The following is a 25,418-nucleotide window of genomic DNA, read 5'->3' on the forward strand; positions in this document are numbered from 1 at the left end:
TGGCTCCAGGCCTGACAGCACCACTGTATATACGTACCACTTTCATGGAAGTAGATACTGATGGAAGTTGGTTTTTTTATTTCATCTTTACATAAAGGGTATACTGAAAAAGTATAGAATTTATACCTTTTCAAGGTTCCTGGAAGAAAACAGACGTAATAGAACGTTACCCTTCTTTCAAGGTTGCTAGCAAGAATTCTATTAATTGCTACTTTCACACTACACTGCCAAGAAAGGCAGGAAAAAAAACATGACAGTGAGAGATTCAGATCACTAGTAAAGATTTTACCCTTGTATTCCAGTGGTGGGATTCAAAATTTTTTACTACCGGTTCTGTGGGTGTGGCTTGGTGGGCGTGGCTTGGTGGGCATGCCAGGGGAAGGATACTGTAAAATCGCCACTCCCTCCTCACTCCAGGAGAAGGTTACTGCAAAATCCCCATTCCCTCCCGATCAGCTCAGTCTCAGGAGACAGAGAATAGATGGGGGCAGGGCCAATCAAGAAGTGGTATTTACTGGTTCTCTTAACTACTCAAAATTTCTGCTACCAGTTTTCCCAGAACTGGTCAGAACCAGCTGAATACCATCTCTGAAGTATTCCCAAATCCAAGATCCATACTTGGGGAGGAGGGGAATCAAAATGGCAGTCATGACTGTGTAATTAAAGCCACGGCTTTTTTTTTTTTACACATGCTATAAAATGTGCCATAGCATGTAAAAAGTAGAGGAACTTTAATTATGTAGTTGCAACCACCAGGGTATTTTTGACCTCTTCTGCCCACCCCCAATGCACTTTGCTTCTGTATTACATCTGTCACACAGATAACATACCAATCTAGCATAAAAATGCTTTCCAAATATTCATTTCCTTGCTGAACATGGTGGAATTAGAATATGCAGCATGAATCAAGATGAACAAGCATCTTCTAAACTAGATTGCTACATTTAGGACTAACTTTATATTCTTACTAATTTTATTCATATGAGTATGCATTTATATCATGCATATTTTCCAAAACCAGCTGTTCCCACAGCACCAAGCAGCAGCTAAGCGGAAATCTCGTAAATGATCTATGGAAGTCTAAAACCCTTAAGTACAAAAGTAGCCACAATAAAACCAAAAGCATTTAAAATTGAGAGAAACCCAGGACAAAAGTTTCTATTATTAGTTTCTGAAGAATCAACAACAGCCTGGGAAGATGTTTGTCTAATCTTTTCCCTGGAACTAAGTAAGACCAATGCCCGCTGTGGAAAGTGAATCCCAAGCCAAAGAGACTATGAACAGACTGGAGTCCTTCCCATTTTGATTGATGTTTAAGGTACTTTTGGAACTGCAGAACTATGTTTGCAGTGGAGCAGAACATAATTAATGAAGCAATACATTCAAAACAGTCGTTTATGTCAAAAGTGTGGTGTGCCTACTGAATTGCATAACTCAATTTAAGCAGCAACGGAGGACAATCTGCTCAATCTTCAGAATACTTCAGAATAACAGAGTTGGAAGGGAGGCAGGGGGGGATCCGGCCAGCTTTACTGCGGGTTTGCTCGTGCACCTGATTTGCGCGTGCACATGCACAGTTCATTTAAAATTGTTCTGCGCAGAACTCAAAAACAAGATGGCGGCGATGATGGCGGCGGTGATGGTGGCGCCCAGGGAACCAGTTTGGGGGCGTGGCAGGCCTGGGTTGCTGCCAGTTTCAGCGACCCAAGCCGCCATACCTCTACCAGTTCGGCTGAACCAGTAGATACCCACATCTGCTTGGAGGTCTTCTAATCCAGTGGTTTCCAACCTTGGCAACTTTAAGACTCCCTCTGGGAGTTGAAGTCCACAGGTCTTAAAGTTGCCAAGGTTGGAGACCACTGTTCTAATCCAACCCCCTGCTCAAGCATTCCAGACAACGGCTGTCCAGTCTCTTCCTAAAAGCCTCCAGTGATGAAGCACCCACAATCCCTAAAGGCAAGCCATTCCACTGGTTAATTGTTCTCATTCTTAGGAAATTTAACCTTAGTTCTAGGTTGCTTCTCACCTTGATTAGTTGTTTTGTTTGTTTTTGTTTTGCCTTTATTTGTATGCTGCCCTTTTCCCTGTGGGGACTCAGGGCGGCTCACAATTCAAAAAAGGGAGGGGGAAAAGACAAACAATAGACAATACAGCATGTTAAAAAGAAAACACAACAATCGCACAATTCGAGTGGTGCTACAATCTTAACCCCAGGCCAGCCGGGACAGCCAGATCTTTACAGCGGCGCGGAAGGACTGGAGGGTGGTGAGGGTCCGAATCTCCACGGGGAGTTCGTTCCAAAGGGATGGAGCAGCCACCAAGAAGGCTCTCCTCCGGGTAGTTGCCAGTTTGCACTGGCTAGAAGATGGGATTCGGAGGAGGCCTAATCGATGCGATCGAATCGGTCTAGTGGAGGTAATTGGCAGTAGGCGGTCTCTCAAGTACCCAGGCCCACTACCATGAAGGGCTTTATAGGTGATAAGTAGCACCTTGAAGCGCACCCGGAGATCAACAGGTAGCCAGTGCAGCTCGCGGAGGATAGGTGTTACGTGGGTGAACCGAGGTGCACCCACAATCGCTCGCGCGGCCGCATTCTGGTTTCCATCCATTGTTTCTTGTCTTACCTTCTGGTGTTTTGGAAAATAGATTGAACCCCTTTTCTTTGTGGGAGCCTCTGAAATATTAGAACACTGCTATCATGTCACCCCTACTCCTTCTTTTCATTAGATTTGACGTACCCGAGTCTTGCAACTGTTCTTCATATGTTTTAGCCTCCAGCCCTCTAACTATCTTTGTTGCTCTTTTACTGAACAAACATTTACTGTAATGGAATGTGAAAATGGCCATGGGAGATGGAGCAATGAGATGCTGTCTAGGGAATTGTCAAATAAGAGGAAACATAGCATAATGGGCATAGCAAGAAGCTCAGGGGGATTCTCCCTAAATTATCAGATTGTAAAGCTAATAGCAGAAGAATTGTACTTTCAGATTTTCAAATTTTGTTAATGTAGGTTTACAATAAGGCACAATTAAGCTTATCTGACCATTGGTCAAGAGAAAGGTGTGGTTGCAATTGACAGGTTTATTAAGAAATTTAAGGAACAAAAGACAAGGTATAAGGCAGAGGAAGGACATGGCAAAAGTCAGGATGGTTTGCAAATATAGAGATGCATAATTGCATAGGTGCAAATTAGACTTAACTATATTTATTTTCATTTTTCTTATCTCATGTCTTTAACATCTTAATTTCTTACTCCTTCTCTGTACTTGGCATGAAATTGCTTACTCTTAAAAAGAAGAAGTAGCACAATGGATATGTGTGTGCTTGCTAATTCCCAAATAAATCTCTCAATGTCCTGCAATCTTTAGTATCAGAAAAATGAGAAGGGAAAATAGGACACAGCAGAAAAAAAAACATACTGGAAATACAAAGACAACATTTAGAAGCACTATCTCCCATAGTAATGGCAATTAGTCTTAAAATCATACCTTTGGGGGAAGTCCATTCTGTGGTATTTTTTATCCTATCCCAAGATCTCTTGCTTGCGTCTTTCTCCAACTTATCATAATATTCTATAATATAACCATTTATTTCAGAATCTGTTGAATCCCATTTCAAAACCAATTCCTCTTTAAAAACAGAAGCCTTCAGACGAGTAATTCTTTTTTGTTCTACAAGAATAATTGTCAAAGTTAACTAGGTAGAGTAAATGACAGCAATTAAAGCAATGATTGTTAGCTGGCAATGCATGGCAGTGGTAAGTTCTCGACTCACGACCACAATTGAGCCCAAAATTTCTGTTGCTAAGTGAAACATTTGCTAAGTGAATTTTGCCCCATTTTACACACTTTCTTGCCACAGTTGTTAAGTGAATCACTGCAGTTGTTAAGGTAGTAACATAGTTTCTTAAGTGAATCTGGCTTCCCCATTGACTTTGCTTGTCAGAAAGTCAGAAAAGGTGATCCCATGACTCCCAGACAGTGTAACCGTCATAAATATGAGTCAGTTGCCAACTGTCTGAATTTTGATCAAATGTCCATGGGGATGTTACAACGGTTGTAAGTGTGAAAAATGATCGTAACTCACTTTTTTCACTGCCGTTGTAACAATGAATAGTCACTAAATGAATTGTTGTAAGCCGAGGACTACCTGTACCTATTATCACTACAAGATGCAATAAATAAACAGTAAGAGTGAAATGTTCCAATTAGAGAGTGAGAAATGTTCCAATTACAGAACAACAATGAGGTGATTACAGCATCTCACTGAGACCTTTCTCTAAATGCTCAAGACTGCATGGATCTAATGGGAAGGAAACATTTTTACATGCATACAGAATCTGTGCCAAATCCTGATAGTGAAAAGTTAAGAACGGGAAATGCAAAAAAAAAAAATCAACTCAGCTGATCTCTTAGATGAGGACATTAAGCTGTTGCATATCTCTTTGGCACTTTTTTTTTAATAAAGATTTTTTTTTAATAAACACAAACAGACCATACACAAAAAAAACCCCACAAAACCATCTTCCATTACAAATTGTAGAAAGTCGGTCGATTGGTTACAAAAACTTCCATGCATCCCTTCTACAGTCATCACCTACAATTCATATCAAATCATATATTTTAAATCAAGTATATTTATATATTACTATCATCATACCTCAATCTTCATTTGACTATAATTGTTTTTACATCCTTTTATATAAAATATAAAGCATGTATGTTGTATGTTTGTATGTTTATTATACTTGTATGCCACCCTATTCCCGAGGGACTCAGGGCGGCTAACAAACAAGTGGGGAAGGGGGAGATACAAAAAAATGAACAAGAGAAAAACAAGATACAAGAAACAGATTAAAAGCTACACAACTATCGCAACAATTCAAGTGGGGCTGGGAACTCATCAGCCCCAGGCCTGCCGGAACAGCCAGGTCTTGACGGCTTTGCGGAAAGCCTGAAGGGTGGTGAGGGTCCGAATCTCCACGGGGAGATCGTTCCAGAGGGCCGGAGGAACCACAGAGAAGGCCCTCCCCCGGGGGGGTCAACAGTCGACATTGGCTAGCTGATGGTATCCGGAGGAGGCCTAATCTGTGGGATCTGATTGGTCGTAGGGAGGTAATTGGCAGGAGGCGGTCTCTCAAGTACCCAGGTCCGATACCATGTAAAGCAAACCACATAATGGCATTCCATTAGCTCTTCCCAACAATGATTACTTCCCAGTAATCATCCAGTAACATTACATCTTTATAACATGTTCTAAATAAAAAATTGTTATATTTAATAACAGAGTTTCTAAACCTCCTTTCGCAGTCACCATTTGCAATTTATATCAAATTTTATGTGTGTGTATGTGTATGTATTATTATCACTATCAATCAATTATTTAACTGTATCCATTATCACTTCATTTTATGCATAATACCCTAAATTTAACTAAATTTGACTTAATTTTTTATTATAAGCTTTCATTACATCAACCTTTGTCTTTCCAGTAATAGGGCAGTCTCATGTCTGTTGCCATTTGTGGCATTAGTATTCTGGTTATTTCCTTAGTAAGTTTTGTATGGACTTCTTTTCGCAACTTATTGCTTATTGCATATCTTGTATAAGCTCAAAACCCTCCATCTGCTTCTTCGATCAGCTTATCTTTGGTTATCACTAGTGCTTCTGGCAAAATTTCTCTCCTTAGTCCCATCAATTCTTCTCTCTTTTCTTCTTCTATACTTTGAAATCTGGGGTAGAGCTCCAGTCCATCTATCTCCCCTTTCCATATTCCACTCTTTCCATTTCCAACCACACTTAGTTCACTGTCAGTTTCAACAATTTTCTTGTCTCTTTGTTTATTTTTTCCTTCAGTTTTTAGAACTCTGACCTCCACTTTCTTCATTTGATGAACATTCTCAATTTTTCCATCAAATTTTACTGTTGTATGATCTATGTTCTCCAATCTCTTCTCAATTTTCTCTGTTGCTTCTAATAATTTTTGAATTTCAAACATAATCTTTTGCAATGTTAAGGGTTTTTTTTCATGTTGCGCCATTCTTCCAACTTGTAAAGACTGCCACTCTGGCATTCAAAACTTTTTATTAAAATTAAAGCAAGTTCATTTATAATCTTTCAAGACAAGGTCTGTTTTCACTCCACTCCAGCTGCCAATAAAGCTCCCAAAAAGCACCTGTATAAATAACCCATGCTCTTCTCACTATCACTCTCTGTAAACAAGCTGAGGAACCTTGAAATGCAAAGTAAAATGATCAAAGAGAAAAAAGAATAGACAATATTTCCAAGCCTTCCAAGCCTCCAGCCTCCAAGTTGCAGTGCTACTTCCTTTCCCTCTGTTATTATAGCCCTCTTTGTATTCCTTTTATATCTTCTTTATATTACAGGCTTAAAAAAAAAACAAAATTCTTAAAAGAAGCAAAAAAAAAAAAACCTCATCCAATCCAGCATTATAAAAATAAGGAAAAAGATTTTAATCCATAGGTATAAAAAAAAGAATATAAAAAGTAGTAGAAGAAAAACTAATCCGTTCAATTTAAAGAATAGGAAACATTTGCAAAAGTTACATCCGTAAAAGAAAATTTAAAAAAAGGATAACACACTGTCTAATGTAGTTTAATTTCGCTGCTTGTTCTCTTCTGTTTTCAAATTTAATTTAGCTTTAATTTTTTTTGAGGGTAGCCTCTTTTATGATAATATTTCCTCACCAGATGGACACCCTTTCTCTTTCCGTTTTCCTCCTGTTCCAGAGCTTTCCCAACTTCAACAGCTTCAATGGCTGCACTTCTGTCGCCGGCAAGAAGATATTCTTCTGGATCTATCAGGGACTTTGCAGTGTCCCTGAGATCAGCAGGACATACTTTTCCCTGTCACTGTCTCTGGGACGGTTTAGGCCCAATAGGACCGTCCAGCGGCAAAAGTATCGACTGCGATCTTGGAACTTCAAGATCGCACATTGTGTCGTTGCAACGTCAGCTCCTCCTCTCCGGCACGGATTTTTAAAGACACTAATTTCTTTTAGTCATTTTACTGATGTCATACTTAAGACAAAAATGTTTGATCATTCAATTGTTCCCTGGTAAGTAAGAAAAGAGACAAATCTCTGAGTGACTTCTTTTTCTTAAAGGTTTTGTGGGTCAGTAACACTAAGGCACACAAAACAATTACAGATATTCCTTGAATATTGTTCAGACAATTAGACTTGTTCCAATTTCCTCCCAAATGAAACATTATATCTTTTGCAAATTTTGCAAGAAGAGCCGAGTGCTTTCTAACCACATGGAAGAAACAACTGAAAAGATAGCAAGTGGGACACTGTTAGGATATCTTAATATCTTAAAAGATATCTTAAACAAGCGATGCATTATGCATTGTATTTAGAACCTAAAGAAGATCTGAGCTTGACTGCATATGCTGATGCAAGTTTTGCTACAGATGTATCTACACGGAAATCAACATCAGGGTTTGTTGTATTTCTGGGAAAGGCACTAATTGGATGGCGGTCTATTAGACAAAAACATTTAAGTCTATCGACTATGGAGGCTGAATTCTCATGTTTGTCATTATTATGTACAGATTTGATTTGTTATAAACAACTCCTACTTGATATGGGGATTGACATACAAAAGCCTATTGTTGTTTATGAAGACAATCAAGAAGCAATTCAGGTGGCATCCAATCTTGCTGTAAAAGCTAGGTCAAAACACACTGATATAAGATATCTGAACGTAAGGCAAAGTGTGAATAGTAAACTGATTACACTGGAGTATTGTATGTCTGAAAATAACATTGCAGATCATTTTACTAAGGCCCAAAGTAATATAAAGCATAAACGTTGTTGTGAGGAATATGGATTAAGATTGTAAAATTTATATATTTTCCTACCCAAAGGGGAGAATGTTAGGAATATAATCTAACGGTTGGATTGGCAATATATAAATCATGTAACAATGCTATACCTGTTCTTTAAATCAGCCAGAATGACTGTTAGCTCTCTGTGATAGAAAATAGGCAACGGGCCCCACTGAATGAGAATGCACTCTCTGTCATACTAGGGGTGAAGCATCAAATGAAGGGTATCCCTAATTTGCCAAATTAAATGGGTCAACGATAAAGGAGAATATTTATAGCTCAGGGTTGAAATATGCAGTTTTTAGGGATCTCTGACACTGGCTATTTTCAAATAATAATGTTACTTAGTTTGGGTAATGAAATATCTGCAAGAAATTGACTAACTCAGAAACCACCAAATGGAGTGTCTTTATTCTTCTTTTAGCCATTAGGATATACTATAGTTCATACAACGGTGAAGATAGCTGTTGTGGCCTGCCAGCGGCCAGCAGAGCTGGCGGCAGATTCAGACAGTGAGGAAGTTGGGGAGGAACAGTCCTGAAGTCTGGGGAAGGCTCAGACGAGGGCTCTAGGTCAGAGGCAGAGAGGTGACCAAGGCCATCTGGTAGTTATTTGCTGCCTCTGGAGCCTGACATCAGCGAGGCAGAAGAACAGCGGAAGCTGTTTGTTTGTGAAACCTTGTGGACTGTTAATGACCATAATTTACAGCCATATAAATAAGATAAAGGTGGCACAGTGGTTAAATGCAACACTGCAGGCTACTTCAGCTGACTGCAGTTCTGCAGTTCGGCTGTTCAAATCTGTTCAAATCTCACTGGCTCAGGGTTGACTCAGCCTTCCATCCTTCCGAGGTGGGTAAAATGAGGATCTGGATTGTTGTTGGGGGCAATATGCTGACTCTGTAAACTGCTTAGAGAGGGCTGAAAGCCCTATGAAGCGGTATATAAGTCTAACTGCTATTGCTATTGCTATTGCTATTTTGGGACTAAGATTGTGATTTATGCTTTCTTAGGAAGCCTAGGTCAGAACAATAGCCTAGTGAGACCAGCAGACTTTTTGTTCTGCACAGGGAATGTAGCAATGAATAAGCCCACAGGTGAGGGGGGATGCAGAGTGGCCATAGATGTATTCTTAGTTGCTAAAAAGAGTAAAATATTCTTCCTTGTCAGCTTGTAAGCAAAGGAAAATATTTCCAAAACATGATTCAGATTTCAATGAGATGAAGTCAACATCTGGATAGATGTCAACCCAGCAGCGAGGAGTTCAAATAAGTGAATTAACAATATCAACAATAACCATCCACTGTCACATAAAAAGAGTTGCATCAGAAACTACTATGTCAGGGTGAAAATCCATTGCAGTACCCAGCAAACAAAAGCACTGAGGAACAGGTCCCATATTCAAATAATTCAGGCAGAATGGGTACCACAACATGGACAGGAGAGAAAGGAAGAGAAAAGAAAAGAACGTGCAACTTTAAGGCAGACCCTGCCATACATCAAAAATATTTTGGAAGCAATAGAACGCACTTCCAAATTCTGCAAGTGGGGCAAATTGCCTACAGCCCAGAGGCTACCATGCGAGGACAAATTATGCATTACAAAGCTCCTTTGGAGATGGGACAAACTTCTAATGTAATTTACCAGATTTCCTGTGTGGATTGCCCTGTGACTATATAGGACAAACAGGAAGGAAGCTAGCCACCAGATTTCAACAACAAAATGAGTGGTTTGATGAAGAGACAAAAACTCATTGGTAGCCCCATACTGCAATGAACAAGAACATGCTTTCAGCTTTGCAACTATTAAGACTGTTGACTGAGCATGGACAAAAATAGCCAGAGAAATGACTGAACCCTGGAAACAAGCTCCTGTCAATTAATCAGAGTGCTTATTTACCACCAGTTTACCAGCTGCTGAAGAGCCAAGGGCACGGCAGCACAAGGAAAAAATAATTATTGACTTATAGCCAACCATCAAAGTCTCAATTAACAACTAAAACCCACACACAACCAGGCACCACATAAATACTATACATAGAACATCCCAGCACACACATTCAAGAGACAGATAAGTTCCCTAAAGATGGGCTTCCTTCAAGAGCTTGGAAGGATAAGCCTCTGGACCTGGTGACCAACTCAGATTGGATCCTGCAACATTATCCTGGGACATGTATATTTGCCTTCATTCATAAATCAACTGAGTATCATGTGACACTTCAGGTAGGAACAAAGTTTTAAAGGTAGGGTTTCAAGATATATATATATTTTGGGGGGGAAAACCATGTCATTTGGAGTATGAATAATGATTTACAACTAGCAGATACAGACAAGAAGAAAAAAATTGGTTCAAAAGAAAAGCAGTAGGACAAAATTGGCAATAAAATTCTCATTCAGGAGGATTTACACTGAGAAAATATTTATAGACATTAAAGACAGTGTCCTTTCTCAGGAAAACTACATTAACCTTTACCACAGAGATTGTTTACACATTCACTTCAAACTGATACTGCAGATCAAATTAAAATAGTTATACTGTGTTTTATGTCTTGGAAACAATACTTCTGCTCCCTCCCTCCCTCCTTACTTACTTTTTTCTAGTGCAGTGTTACTCATGTTCACAGGAACATTTAGGTGCAATTCAAAGCAACTTTTCACACGCTAAATGTTATCCTATAGCTAATTATGTGAGCAAAGAAATCAAATCCTATATTGTATTCTTTAACTAAGTCTTAGCTCTTTCTACAAAGGCTCTGCATAAGTCTCTTACATCTATAATTTCCCTCAGATAATTGCATTTCTATGGGATTAGCATAGAAGGCCTGGTAAATAAATAAATACATGCATATATTTTATTTTACTATTTTATTTTTTACTTCTTGACTCCTGGAGACTGCCTGTGCAGCTTTCCTAGGAAGCTTTTTCAGAAATGGTTTGTCATTCTCTGATAAGAATCCGTATATTTAGCATCTCTCTTTCTGTCTGTCTGTCTGTCTGTCTGTCGTCTCATTCTCTCTGTCTCTCTTTCTCGCTGTGTGTCTCTCTCTGTCTCATTTTATCTCTCTGTCTCCCTCTGTCTCCCTCTGTCTCTCTCTGTGTCTCTCTTTCTCTGTCTCTGTCTCTCTCTCTCTCTCTTTCTCTCTCTCACTCTCTGTGTCTCTTTGTCTCCCTCTCTTTCTCTCTCCCAGATGCACTGCAACAAAGTACTAGTGGCACAAGGAGTAATGCTGTATGCAGTATTTTGAAAGCCCTTTCTTAGTCTGTGTTGTGTACATTTGCATAAACATACCTATTGTTTCTTCATGTTTTGATGGAATTCTGATAGTAGCTTCAGGAGAATCTCCAGCACTGTTATGAGCAGTAAAACTGATATTGTAGGCGTCCTCTGTCAGGTTGAGAATGATGGGCTCATTCTGATTGTATTTTCCTTCAAAGGTAACGTTGACATGTTCTGCAATGTATTTTACTGTATAGCCAGTTATTATTCCTGAAGATGGGAATTCTTTACATTCCTGGTCAATACATAGTAGCAATTAAGAAGAATAAATGATTAAAAATGTATAGGACTGGACTCCTAAAAATGGCATGCATGAATAATGCACACAATAGTAAAGGAGGCACTTGAAAAGCATTCACATGTTAGGTGCAGAGTTATACTTATTCATAGTTCCAGGTAATTATGTACCATACAAATCTACAAATGATTAAAACACATTTAAACATTAAAAAAACAATCACTGCTAAAACCTAAATAGTTAAACAGTATAAATTAAAAGGCAAACATTTGGGGTTTTTATCCCTCCAGTACTGTTAGGAAGTCAATTTAGATCCCAAGCTTACAATTTGTTTCCAATTGGAAACCGATTCTGGGTTTTATGCTAAAAAAAGAAAAAAAATGAAACTTTAATTTTAGGTTTTAATTAATTTGCTGTTATAGAAATGTAAAACAAACAGTTGAAGTTGAAACATTTTCTGTAGTCTATTGCATTTTTTAAAAAATCAGTTCAGTGTTTTTTTTTTCTGTCCCCAAAAGATGTATTTTCTGTGAAGAATGATTTCCAGAGCTTGGGGTATAAACTTAGTAGTGTAGGTTGTAGGCTTATCTTTTCAGAGGTTTTACCAGTATGTAAGGAACAAAAAGGGAAGGGCCAGCGTGTAGCAGAGTTTAATGTGTGGCTAAAGGAGTGGTGTAAAAGGGACGGCTTTGGTTTATTAGTCATGATGCCTGCAGCGGATCCAATGAAAAACTGTACAAAAGAGATGGTTTGCACCCATCCAAGAAGGGGACTGAGTTACTTGGCATTAAATTCACAGATTTTCTGGATAAACATTTAAACTGAACAGCGGGGACAGAGAATTAATTGATACAGAACATTTCTGTCCCCAGCAATCTAAAACTCATAGGGTTATCAGTGCATGTAACATTGATGTTTGTGCGGGTAAGATTATCACTCCTGTTGTCAAACAAAATCAAGCATTTAATCATGAGTGCTATACCATGTGCATGAATCATACAGGTGGCAAGAAAATAGGGGCAGTCAGGCATATCACAGGTTATGTAGACAGTAAACACAGGGTCAATCAAAATGGACTCAAATATCTATGCACCAATGTGCAGAGTATGAGGAATAAACAGGGTGAATTAGAAATTCAAGTAAATGAGGGCAGATAGGGTATTGTTGCCATTACAGAAACTTGATGGGATGAAACCCACAAATGGAACATACAGCTAGAAGGATTTAAATTATTTAAAAGAAATAGACCAAATAAAAGAGGAGGTGGAGTTGCACTATATATAAGAAATAATTACATCTCTACAGAAATAGAGCACAACAATGATGAGAACTATCTTGAATGCATTTGGGTCAATATTAAAGGTTGGGGGGGGGGAGGAAATGACATTGCCATAGGTCTATACTACAGGCCACCCAACCAAGCAGAGGAGGTAGATGAACTTTTTGCTAGTCAGCTAACTAAGGTATGTAGGAAGCACACCACAATAGTAATTGGAGATTTTAACTACCCTGACATCAACTGGGAAACAAACTCTGCACCAAGTGGAAGATCCAACAGGTTCCTAACGAACCTAGCAGACAACTTTGTTTCCCAAAGGGTAGAGAAGGGAACAAGGGGATCAGCCATATTGGACTTAATTCTCACTAACAGAGAGGAAATGATAGAAGGCATTGAAGCCATAGGAACCCTGGGGGCAAGTGACCATGCAATATTGGAATTCAACATTATGCAAACAGAAGTAGTAGGACAAAGTGAAACTAGAGTCTTGGACTTTAAGAGAGCTAATTTCAATAAACTTAGAGAGAGCTTGGGAAGAATTCCATGGATGAGAATCCTCAAGGGGAAAACAACTCAAGAAGCTTGGGAAATTTTGAAAAATGAGATTATAAAATCCCAGTCTAGCACAATACCAATGAAGAAGAAAAATAACAGCTCCCAAAAGAAACCAGCATGGCTGCATAAAGAACTCTCTGACAAATTGAAAGACAAAAAAGTTAAGTATAAAAAGTGGAAAGAGGGGGACATAACTAAGGCAGAATATCAGCAAATAGCCCAAGCCTGTAAAGATTAAGTAAAGAAAGCTAAGGCTCACAATGAAGAAAGGTTTGCCACAAAAGTAAAAAATAACAAAAAAAAATTTTTCCAACATGTTAAAAACAAGAAAAAAAGTTAAGGAAACAATTGGTCCATTGCTAGGAAAAAGTGGCAAGAAGGTGACAAGCAACAGGGAGAAAGCAGAACTATTTAACTCATTTTTTGCATCTGTCTTTACGCAAAGGGATAAAACAGTCCAACCAAAAACAGCACCACAAAAATCAGATTAGGAACATAAGTTGAAATAAGGAAGAAAATGGTAAGCAAGCAACTGTCTACCCTAGATGAGTTCAAATCACCAGGACCGGAAGGATTACACCCCAGGGTTCTGTAGGAACTGGCAATCGAAATCTCAGAACCACTGAACTATATCTTTCAGAGATCCTGGAGCACCGGGGAACTGCCAGAGGACTGGAAAAGAGCTGATGTAGTTCCCAACTTCAAAAAAGGAAAAAAAATAGATCCAGGAAACTTTAGACCTAACAGCCTAACCTCAATACCACAAAAGATTCTGGAAAAGATAATCAAGCAACGAATTAGTGAACACCTAGAAGTAAACAAAGTAATAGCCAAAAGCCAACATGGATTTGTCAAAAACAGATCATGCCAGACTAATCTTATTGCATTCTTTGACAAAGTGACAAAATTAGTGGACCAGATGAATGCCTTCGATATAGTTTACTTGGACTTCAATAAGGCATTTGATAAGGTAGACCATAACCTACTACTAGATAAAGTAGAAGAATGTGGGTTAGACAGCATCACCACCAGATGGATTCGTAACCGCACTCAACATGTAGTCCTCATTGGAACTGCATCTACATGGAGGGAAGTTATGCAGTGGAGCACCCCAAGGCTCTGTTTTAGGCTCAGTACTCTTCACCATCTTCATAAGTGATTTGGATGAGGGAATAAATGGAGAACTCATCACATTTGCAGATGACACCAAACTGGCAGGAATAGTCAATAGTCAAGACAGGCTTAAGATACAGAAGGATCTTGACAAACTTGAACATTGGGCACTATCTAACAAAATGAAATTTAATGATGAAAAGAGTAATGTTCTACATTTAGGCAAGAAAAACGAAATGCACAGGTACAGTATAGGTGGCATCTTGCTCAATAGTAGTAATTGTGAGAGGGATCTTGAAGTCCTAGTGGACAACCATTTAAATATGAGCCAGCAGTGTGCAGCAGCTGCCAAAAAAGCCAACACAGTTCTAAGGTACATAAACAGAGGGATAAAATCAAGATCACGCGAAGTGTTAATACCACTTTATAATGCCTTGGTAAGGCCACACTTGGAATACTGCATTCAGTTTTGGTCGCCATGATGTAAAAAAGATGTGGAGACTCTAGAGAGAGTGTAGAGAAGAGCAACAAAGATGAATAGGTGACTGGAGTCTAAAACATATGAAGAACGGTTGCAGGAATTGGGTATGTCTAGTTTAATAAAAAGAAGGACTAGGGGAGACATGATAGCAGTGTTCCAATAACTAAGGGGTTGCCACAAAGAAGAGGGAGTCAAACTACTCTCCAAGGTACCTGAGGGTAGAACAAGAAGCAATGGGTGGAAACTAATCAAGGAGAGAAGCAACTTAGAACTGAGGAGAAATTTCCTGACAGTTAGAACAATTAATCAGTGGAACAGTTTGCCTCCAGAAGTTGTGAATGCCCCAACACTGGAAGTCTTTAAGAAAATGTTGGATAGCCATTTGTCTGGAACGGTATAGAGTTTCCTGCCTAGACAGGGGATTGGATTAGAAGACCTCCAAGGTCCCTTCCAACTCTGCTATTGTATTCTTGTATTCTTTTCCTTTTTTATCTTTATACTCTTTTCCATTTCTCCTTTCCCTTTATTTTCTCATTTTTGTTTTCTTGTATTTTATAATAAACCTCAATTTTTTAAAAAAATATTTTTTAAAAAAAGCTTCCTTTGGAAGAATTATGCAAAGTACCAGAATCATAGGAATCAACATCATCATCAACTTGAACAGGTTTTCCAATGAGGCCCATTTGTATCGACATCACTACATACAACCACACCTTTACCAGCTTCCAGGACTAGTAGTTACTAGTTGTATATTCTCATCAGCAGTTGCAGAAAAGCTACATAATCTCTAAAACATCAATCAGTGGAGGATCTTTTTAAACTATTTTTTATTTAAACAAAATGTTATCTTAGTCTTTTTAGCTTTAGGCATGATACTGTGAATATCACCATTTCATTTTAAGAAATCCCAATAACCAGGATTTCTCAGCTTTTGATAAACCTTGAAAACCATCGGTATGTTCCTTATATACACAAAATGTTATCTTAGTCTTTTTAGCTTTAGGCATGATACTGTGAATATCACCATTTCATTTTAAGAAATCCCAATAACCAGGATTTCTCAGCTTTTGATAAACCTTGAAAACCATCGGTATGTTCCTTATATTTCCTGTTTCTCATTTTTAAAAAGCTGTATGCTTCAATGAGAAATGAATGCCCTCTTAGATAATTCTTCTCAATTCTTCCCTTCTTGATTCTTAAAATAAACCAATAACTTGTTGAAAGGAATTTGGAATAAGAAATTTAAATTCATTCCTTTTCCAAAGTCAATAGATATGAATTATGCTTTCACTGGGAAAGTAAATCCAAGCAAGGAGATAAGGTAGATTTTGACTTTAAAGTTTCTACATATATAGTTTTTAAGACTCTACTGAGAAATAAACCAGTATATTCATTAAAAAAAATTGAATCTTTAAATGTCTTGATATTTTTTACCTTCCACAAAAGTTGCACATTTCTGCTTCCATTAGGACAAGTTTCAATTACTCTCCATAAGTCTACTTTCAAAGGAGCTGTTAAAAACAAATGAAACTGAATTGTAAAATATGAAAAGAAGTGATTCTTTCTGATTACTTGGATAGGTATCGCTTCCTTTTGTAAGTTAAGTAATAGTTAGTCTTCTCTAACAGCAAACAGACATTGCACTTAACAAGAACACAATAACACTCCATTTTTTGTTCTTTCCCAGGGAGGCAATTTCAGCTGTATTCTAGTAACTGGATATGTCAGACCATCATGACCGAATAATTGGAAATACTTAATCCAAATAAAAGAGATGTTAACCCTTCAAGGTGATGACAAGGTGACACCAGAAGAAATACTAGTACTCTTGAAAACTAATGGTGTCTCTCTTTTACTTCCTTTCATACCAGAAAGAATCAAGCCAAAGCTACTTTATGTCTATTTCTCGTGTCCTGTCCTCCCCACACCTGGCATCCTGAGCCCATATTATTTTAATGGTGTCTGTGTATTTTCTCCAAGGTCACTTCTGTGCCCCTCTGCTATTTAAGAAAGAACTACATCTCACCTGCCAAACAAGTTGCTCTAAAGGAAGTCAATTGGGAAGAAGTGCTCTTGGGAGAATCAGATGACCATAGACTCTAGTACATTACCCCACAGTTCCATTTTTTGCTGCAATATATACTTACAAAAAACAAGACCCATCTGTACTCTGTGTGTGTGTGTGTGCGCGCACGCGCATGTGCCTCGCTCCCGCGGCTTGGCACCTTTGAAATGCCAGTGAATGGCGCTCTGCATGGCTGGAGAGGGGGGTTCCATTCCCGCTCACGCGCCTCCCAGCCTCACAATGCCCTGGCCCAACTCTCCCTGCAGAGCCAGAGCACCTCCACTGCCACTGCCGCCGCCATCCCAGCATGGCTTTTTTGGTGGCTTCCAAACGAAGTCTTCCTGCAGTGGCCACTCTGGCATACGTTCTATGGTTGTACGCTCTGGGAGTATGTTCTGCAGGCAGCCAGTCCACAACCATAGAGCGTATGCCCAGAGCGGCCACTGCAGGAAGACTCAGTTGGGAGCCACCAAAAAAGCCATGCTGGGATAGCAGCGGCGGTGGCAGCAGAGGTGCTCTGGCTCTGCAGGGAGAGCTGGTCCAGGACATTGTGAGGCTAGGAGGTGAACGGGAGCAGAACAGCCATTCATGCAACCCCTCTCTTCAGCCATGCAGAGCGCCATTCACTGGCATTTTGAAGGTGCCAAGCAGCGGGAGCCAGGCAGTGGAGAACAGGCACTCCCGCGGCTTGGCAATAGCCCTAGGTCAGTAAATTGTGCTGTGCACGGCTGGAAAGGGGGTTTTCTGTGTGGTTGTTCATAACGTGGTCGCTTCATGGCTACTGTGCTGTGCTGCTGCGACAGCGCAACCCAGCCATTCGCCCCTGAGGCTGTGCTCAGCTCTTTGGGAGCCGGCTAGCAAGAGAGCAGCTGCCCGGCACCCCCCCTCTCCAGCTGGGCACAGCACAGCTCACCAATCTAGCGGTATCCCGAAGGCGCCAAGCAACACAATCACCTTTGCTCCCCCCGTTTCCCATGGCTTGGCACCTTTGGGATACCGCTAGGTTGGTGAGCGGCACTCTGCCTGGCCAGAGGTGGGGGTTGTCCAGGGGGCTTATTTCCAGGAGAGGGCTTATATTTTTGCCCACCAGAAAAATGTGGCATGGCCTTATTATCAGGACATGTCATATTTTCGGGGAAACACGGTATACATACAAGCACACTACACATATTTTTCGGAGTATAAGAGGCAATACCCCTCCCCTAAAAGAGGGGAAAATTTTGTGTGTGTCTTATACACCGAATGTAGCCCTGCCCACTCATCGGCCCCACCATTTGGCCATTTTCAGCCTCCGCACATCGCATTTTAGACCTGTTCCAGGCTGCAGGGATTGCCACAGACCATCGCAGCCTCCGTGCCTCACGTTTCTGGCCTCTCCATCTCATGATTTTGGCCTCTCTTCCTTGTGTTTTCAGCCTCTAAATGCTCCATTCTGCATGGCGCGTTTTTGGGCAGTTCCAGGAAGCAGGGATTTCAGCCGATTCCCCCTTCCTGGAACTGCCAAAAAACAGTGAAGACTGTGTGTGTGTGTGTGTGTGTATTTGTGTGTATGTGTGTATTCTTCAGCTAAGACCCAACTAAGCTGAGTTCACTGTACATATACAATATATGTGCCATTATTTATGCAGGCGTTTAAATAGTTTATAGTTTATTTATCTATTTATTGAAAAATTTATATAGCCACCAATCTTCTAATCAACTTTGCATGGCTCCCAAGAAAAGTTAAAACAATATATCTAACCATATTAAAACTATAAAACCAATGTTAAAATGTTAAAAAGCAACAAAGACCCCAGCTTCGAGTCAAACATCTAATCTGTAATTATCCAATCTTATCCCAGCATTTGAGGAAAAAAAGGGGTCTTCACAGCTTTATGGAAGGCTAGGAGCCTGCCAAACATCCAGGGGAAGAACAGTCCATAGGGAAGGCATGGAAAAGGCGTACTGTCCAGCTCCCAACAAATGTCAATATTTAGGGGAAGGGACTAGATGCATGCTCACACTCTCTGACTTGATAGCACAGGTAGACCTGCTCCTTTGCCATATAAGGCTTTAAAGGTGATGACCAACACCTTGACCTGTATCTGGAAAGAAACTGGAAGCCAATGCAGTTCACACAACTGAGGTTTTTAAATGGGTAACCTTAGGGGTCTGCATTACTATGCATGCTGCTCCACTCTAGAATAGTCAAAGTTTCTGTGTGATCTTTGAGGGCAACCCTATGCAGAGTGCATTAGAGTAATCCAAATAGGAGGTGACCAAGATATGACTGATAGTTCTTTAACCTTTATTATTTATTATTTCCTGGGCTCCAAGATCACCGCAGATGGGGGCTGCAGCCAAGAAATTAAAAGACACTTGCTCCTGGGGAGGAAAGTTATGGCAAATCTAGACAGCATACTAAAAAGCAGAGACATCACACTGCCAACAAAAGTGTGTATAGTCAAGGCTATAGTTTTCCCAGTTGCAATGTATGGCTGTGAAAGTTGGACCATAAAAAAGGCTGAACGCCAAAGAATTGAGGCCTTTGAACTATGGTGCTGAAGAGGACTCTTGTGAGTCTCTTAGACTGCAAGGTGATCAAACGGGTCAGTCCTAGAGGAGATCAACCCTGACTGCTCTTTAGAAGGCCAGATCCTGAAGATGGAACTCAAATACTTTGGCCACCTAATGAGAAGGAAGGATTCACTGGTGAGCCTAATGCTGGGAAGGATTGAGGGCAAAAGAAGAATGAGACAACAGAGAATGAGGTAGCTGGATGGAGTAACTGAAGCAATAGGCTTGAGCTTAAATAGACCCCAGAGGATGGTAGAATACAGGAAGGCCTGGAGGAACATTGTCCATGGAGTCGCGATGGGTCGGACACGACTTCGCAACTAACAAAAAAAAAAAACCACTGTAGGCTATTTCAGCTGACTGCTAGCTGCAGTTCAGCAGTTGAAATCTCTCCGGCTCAAGGTTGACTCAGCCTTCCATCCTTCCGAGTTGGGTAAAACGAGGACCCAGATTGTTTGGGGCAATATGCTGACCCTGTAAACTGCTTAGAGGGGGCTGTAAATGCACTAAGAAGCGGTATATAAATCTAAGTGCTATTGCTATTAACCATGACCAGAGATGTTTAAATCTGCAAATGAAATCACTATGCCAAACCTAGCTCTGTTTTTCTTACCTTGTTCTTCCGTTCTCTTTGTTACTTTGTTGCTCCAATCACTCCAGTGACTGGACCAAACAGACCTACACCGAGCAGCAACTGTATAATTTGTAAAATTCCACAGGCCAGTGAGATTTAAAGATTTATCTCTTTCATATTTTTTAATCTGGACATTGGCGTAGGCCTAAAAATAAATAGAATTGTTGTTTCAATTATCATGGTAAAAGCTTATACCGAACTACTACTGTATAATTTGTAAAATTCCACAGTGAGAGTTAAAGTTTGATTTCATCTATCTTCTTTCAACTGGATGTGGATAGATGCCTAACTATAAATAAATAAAAATGTTGTTTTGATAACCATGATAAAAAGAATAAAAACAAAATTGTAAATAAAGGTTGTCATACATCCTGATTTCCTTAGACACAGCTTTTCTTTTTCAGCTAATGAAAGCTCAGTCTGTTGGGAATGGAAAATGTTGTCTTTATTTATATAAGACAAGCTTTTACTTCACTAATTGAGAGTGAGCTGTGGTGGAGAAGTGGGGGTGGGTTTCTTAGTCCGAATGATAAGAACTGTAGCACTTCCTTATCATTTGTCAAACATTACTGACAGATTTGCCTGTGGACAGGTTTATGCTGGAGGCATAAACACTTTTGAGCTGTACAATCAACATCCAGGCTTGGGTGGCCTCTGATAATTATTCAAATTAATGTTATTATTTATTTTCAAACTCTACTCCAAATTCCCCAAACTATTTTTTCATATTTCCAATTACTCCAATTACTTTTATTTTATAACATTTAGAACAAATATTTCATTCTTATTTTCTGCTTTACCCACATTTTAACCATCCTCTCCATATCAATAATTTAATTCTAAAATTACTTGTATTCATTTTCAATCATTCCTGCATTTACTGAACAACAGTCATTCCCCCAATCACCAATGGAATGGAGGACTGGCATATTAAAGGATCAAAGTGCAAAGTTTCATTGTTTAGCTGGCTAAAGAGAAAACAAGGAGATCAGCTCTCTATAATTTTATCTTCACCAGTGTGGAAGAGTTGGTTGTAAAAGTTAAAAACTGTGGAAAGAAATGACTACATTATTTGGGGATTCAGCATGCAACAGAGAAATTGGGGCACAGTCCCACATCCACAATAGATTTCACTAGATTTGACACAGCATACAAAGCTTGTAAATAAATAAAGATCAAGCAAGCAATAACTTTCACAGGAGTATATTTCAATAATAAAAGAGAAGAAGAGGACAATCACCAGCAAGTTGGATGGACTCAATTATAGCAACAGTGGATGCGCTATCAGAGGAGCAGAAAGAGCAAGCTGGGGTCATATCATCCAAGAAAAAAAATATGTATGCGGTTGTTAAGAGTGAACAGCAACTTAATGGCATCATATCATAGCAATATGCAGGATCCCATAAACAAAATCTTCAGGAACAAAACACAGGACGATTGAAAATTATATATTGGATGTACAATAGTATACCAATGGGGGTGGGGGGGATGGATGACTGCAATTTAGGAAATACCAATAAAAGAGAACATTTGTAGCTCATGTTTGAAATGAAGGGTGCTTGGTGCTCACTGAGCTTGGCTGTTTTCTTGCAGGTGAATATGAGCATTGATTATGTTACCTAGTTTGGGTAATGAAACATCTGCAAGAAAACAAGCAAACTCAGACAGCACCTTAGGAGATAGTTCTGAATACACAGAAATATTTTGATTGACTGAAAGTTAAAAAGAGTGTTACAGAAAATGAAAAATGCTTGAAATCATCAAGAAGAGTCAGTAAATAACTATTACCTGCAGAAAGAAAATTAGAAAGCCTAAAGCTGGGGTGTCAAACTCAAGGCCCACAGGCTGCATCCGGCCTGCGGGGTGCTTAAATCTGGCCCCTGAGGCTGGCCTGGAAATATCAAAGGACCAGCCTGTGGTGCCTCTGCTAGCCAAAAATGGGCTGCGCGGAGGCCCTGAGAGGCCCCTATATCAGGGGTGGATTCCAGCAGTCACTACTTCCAGTTTGTTTGTGGGCGCGCCCCATGCATGTGCATGTGCAGTGCAATAAAAATTGCTCTGTGCATGTGCAGAAGCAAAAAACAAGATGGTGCCGCCAGGAGAATCAGGTCGGGGGTGTGGCAGGCCTGGGTCGCTGCCGGTTCAGCGACCCAGGCCGCCAAACCACTACCAGTTTGGCCGAACCAGTCTGAACCGGTAGGAACTGTCCTGCGTGGTCCATTTCCAGCCTCCCAACGCACCAACAGCACTCTACCAACCAAAAATGGGCCTTGTATTCTGGACTGATCAGACCACACTCAGAATACTGGGTCTTGTTCTAGGCACCACATTTTAAGTTAGACACTATCAAACTGTAACATGCCCAGGGGAAAGTAACCATAATGGGAGTCACTGTTCCCTCTAAGGTGCACGGCTACGCGGCGGCGCACATGGAAAAAAACCTCACGCAGCAGTTTCTAATTGCCGTGCAGTGATTTCTGCCAAAGCAAACGTGGAGAAGTCCTTTGCAGGCAGCTAGAACTGGCCGTCCACAAAGGACCTCCGCAGACTTGTTTTGATGAGCACGGAGCGACTGACGGTAGTTTGTGCCGGCCGCAGCCGCTCAAACTAGAGCCAGTCGCCCCTGTGTTCAGCAAAGCAAGCCCGGGGAGGTCCTTTCTGGGTGGCCAATCCTAGCCGCTTGTGCCCGGCGCTGCGGCTGAAGTAACCCCCCCAAAGCCCCTGCCGCCACCAGAATATCTGCTGCCTCCTCCTCCTCCTTCTCTAACAGCACTGGATTTGCTGCCTGACGCCGCGGCTGAGATGAAGCTGCCAAAGCTCCCATCAGCAGCACCCCTGCCTCCCCCTCCACGCGGGCACCTGAGCTGGCCTGCACGTTATCCCTCCCCCTTCCTCCTCTGCCGTGCTTTTGAGGAGCCATGAGGCCACGGGAGTTAGTAGAAAGGCGGCGGAGGGGGCGGGAGCAGGAAAAAAAGGCCTCATGCCTTCTCAAAAGCACGGCAGAGGATGAGGTGGCGGCAGGGGGTAAATGCGGTGCCCAGCTCAGGTGCTCCGAGTGGAGGTGGTGCCAGCGGGAGCTTTGGCAGCTTCACCTCAGCCACAGCGCCGGGCAGCATATGTGGTGGTCCTCTTGGAGGAGGAGGGGGAGGCAGCAGCAGTTATTCTGGTGGGGGGGGGCTCGTCGGCGTCTTCAGCGGCAGCCCTGCCCCCTGTGAAAAAAATCCAAAGATGGAGCAGATCCACGCAGATGACGTCGCCGCAACATGACTGGAGGAGGAATTCTGGGAGTTGAAGTCCACAAGTCTTAAGATGTCAGGCTTGAAGATCCCTGTGTTTTTTTTCCCTAAAGGGTTATGGGTGCAAGGATCTTGTAACTTGACAGCTTTAAGACTTGCATGCTTCAATGCCAGAGTTTCTGAGCCAACATGACTGGAGGAGGAATTCTGGGAGTTGAAGTCCACAAGTCTTAAAGCTGTCAGGTTTGAAGACCCCTGTTTTTTTTTTTCTAAAGGGTTAGGGGTGCGAGGGTGTTGTAACAACAGCTTTAAGATTTGCGTGCTTCAAAAGCCAGACTTTCTGAGCCAACATTTTGGTTGCTAAGCAGTAGCGTTGTTAAGTGATACTGATATTATATAACACTTTTAATTAAGCGGGTACCTTGAATAAACATAACTTTGAGTTTCAAATAACACTGATTTCGTTGTTGTCTTAGGTGACATCTGTTAAAAAAATTCAGGTGCTCAGGCATGAAAATATGCCGCTCAAACACTATACTTTTCTGCTCACACTGAAAAAAATTAGAGGGAACATTGATGGGAGTCAGTTGGAGGCAATGGGTATAGTCCTTGGGGAAGAGGAAACTGCAAGCAGACATGGTAGCTGTTTTCAAGTATTTCAAGCAATATCATGTAGGTGACATAACAGAATTATTCCAAGAAACAGTATAATAAAAAACAGATTTAAATTACAAAGAAGTACATAGATTTCAGGGGAAAATTTCCTAAAGGTATTTGAAAAGAGTCTGGCCATTTCATAGGGATGGCCTAATAGTGGATTCCTGCACTGGACAGAGAGGTGGACTTTAAAATTTCCAAGGTGGTTCCTAGTTTCTAGTTTCTAGCTTACTACCATAAGTCTATTATCACATCACAAATGCTAAATATGGAATGTGTCCTCATCTAATATTTGAGTGGCGTTGATCTTCATTCAAAGGCATCCAGAGGGGAAAAAGAGAGAAATAGGAATATATTCATCATGATTTACTTTGTCTGATACTATGATGCAAAATGATGCAAATATACTCTTTATCTCATATAGCTTGGTCGGGAAACCACTATCTTTATTCTCACTTGGTGATATAAATTAAAATATTTGGGAGCCTCATTTTCAATGCCATCATCTAAGGAAGTACTTACTCTATTTTTAATTGATTTGGTAAAACTTATATCAATTAAAATTTGACTTACAGAAATATCTTTTGTTGTGGCTTGGTACCAAATCTCACACATAAAAGGATCATAAGATGGTTCTTTGGGGTGTCTTCTCAAGTCAACTCTTAGCATTTCCTTCATCCCTTCTATTGTCACTATTTCTGGAGGATCAGGTTTGACTAGAATTGAGAAATGAGTGGTAAACTTTCAGAGGTTAACGCACAATTTAACTATAGTCAGCAACAAAAAATATCCTGATTTGGGGTGAAACGACTAGACAAGAAACCCAGGTATGTAGCAATCGTTCCTAAGAACTATACAAAGTGACTAAATTCACCTAGTACAAACCTGTATCAACTAAGGACTGCAATATTTTTATCTTTGTTCTGCCTAGTGTTCCAGATATTCATAGAGAAATGTCATTCAAACCCATAGTTAAATCCCACTCAGAGTTTTAGAAATCATCTGGGTGCACAGATATCCATGATCATACTTCATCCCAATAGCAACTAGAGAATGCAATGAAGTAAAAATTGGCAATACTGTGGATGTAATGTTGCAATATAAACCCTGTCACATTTGAATGGGCAAATGGTGCCCATATCAAAAAGACAGATCTTGCATCACAGACTCCCTTTGTAGGAACTGTTGCATCAACTCCTTCATTTCATAATTGCAGTAACAACAAACTCAAATCCTTCTAATGGAGACAAAAAATATATTTAACATATTTTGAACATCACATCTGTACTCACTAAATTACAAACGTAACTAAAGCACAACAACTTCGAATATAAAATAAAAAGATTGGAAAGTCTTCTAGTGCTACCGCCACCCAAAGTAGGGAGATCCTATACTATTCTGGGCAAATGGCTGTCCAGTCTCTGCTTGAAAACCTCCAATCATGGATCTGCCCCAACTTCCAGAGGCAAGCCACTCCA

General features: G+C 40.4%; 1 protein-coding gene across 1 annotated transcript in view; it reads right to left on the minus strand.

Moving 5' to 3' along the window:
- IL31RA (interleukin 31 receptor A) overlaps nt 1–25,418 on the minus strand; it is a 54,188-nt gene that overhangs the window by 12,474 nt on the left and 16,296 nt on the right. Inside the window, 6 exon segments of the mRNA XM_032214432.1 lie at nt 38–139; nt 3,490–3,672; nt 11,139–11,361; nt 16,227–16,303; nt 20,027–20,192; nt 24,514–24,656. Coding sequence (XP_032070323.1) covers nt 38–139; nt 3,490–3,672; nt 11,139–11,361; nt 16,227–16,303; nt 20,027–20,192; nt 24,514–24,656 — 894 coding nt within the window.

This window comes from Thamnophis elegans, chromosome 3, assembly GCF_009769535.1.
Source record: "Thamnophis elegans isolate rThaEle1 chromosome 3, rThaEle1.pri, whole genome shotgun sequence".
Classification (NCBI taxonomy): domain Eukaryota; kingdom Metazoa; phylum Chordata; class Lepidosauria; order Squamata; family Colubridae; genus Thamnophis; species Thamnophis elegans.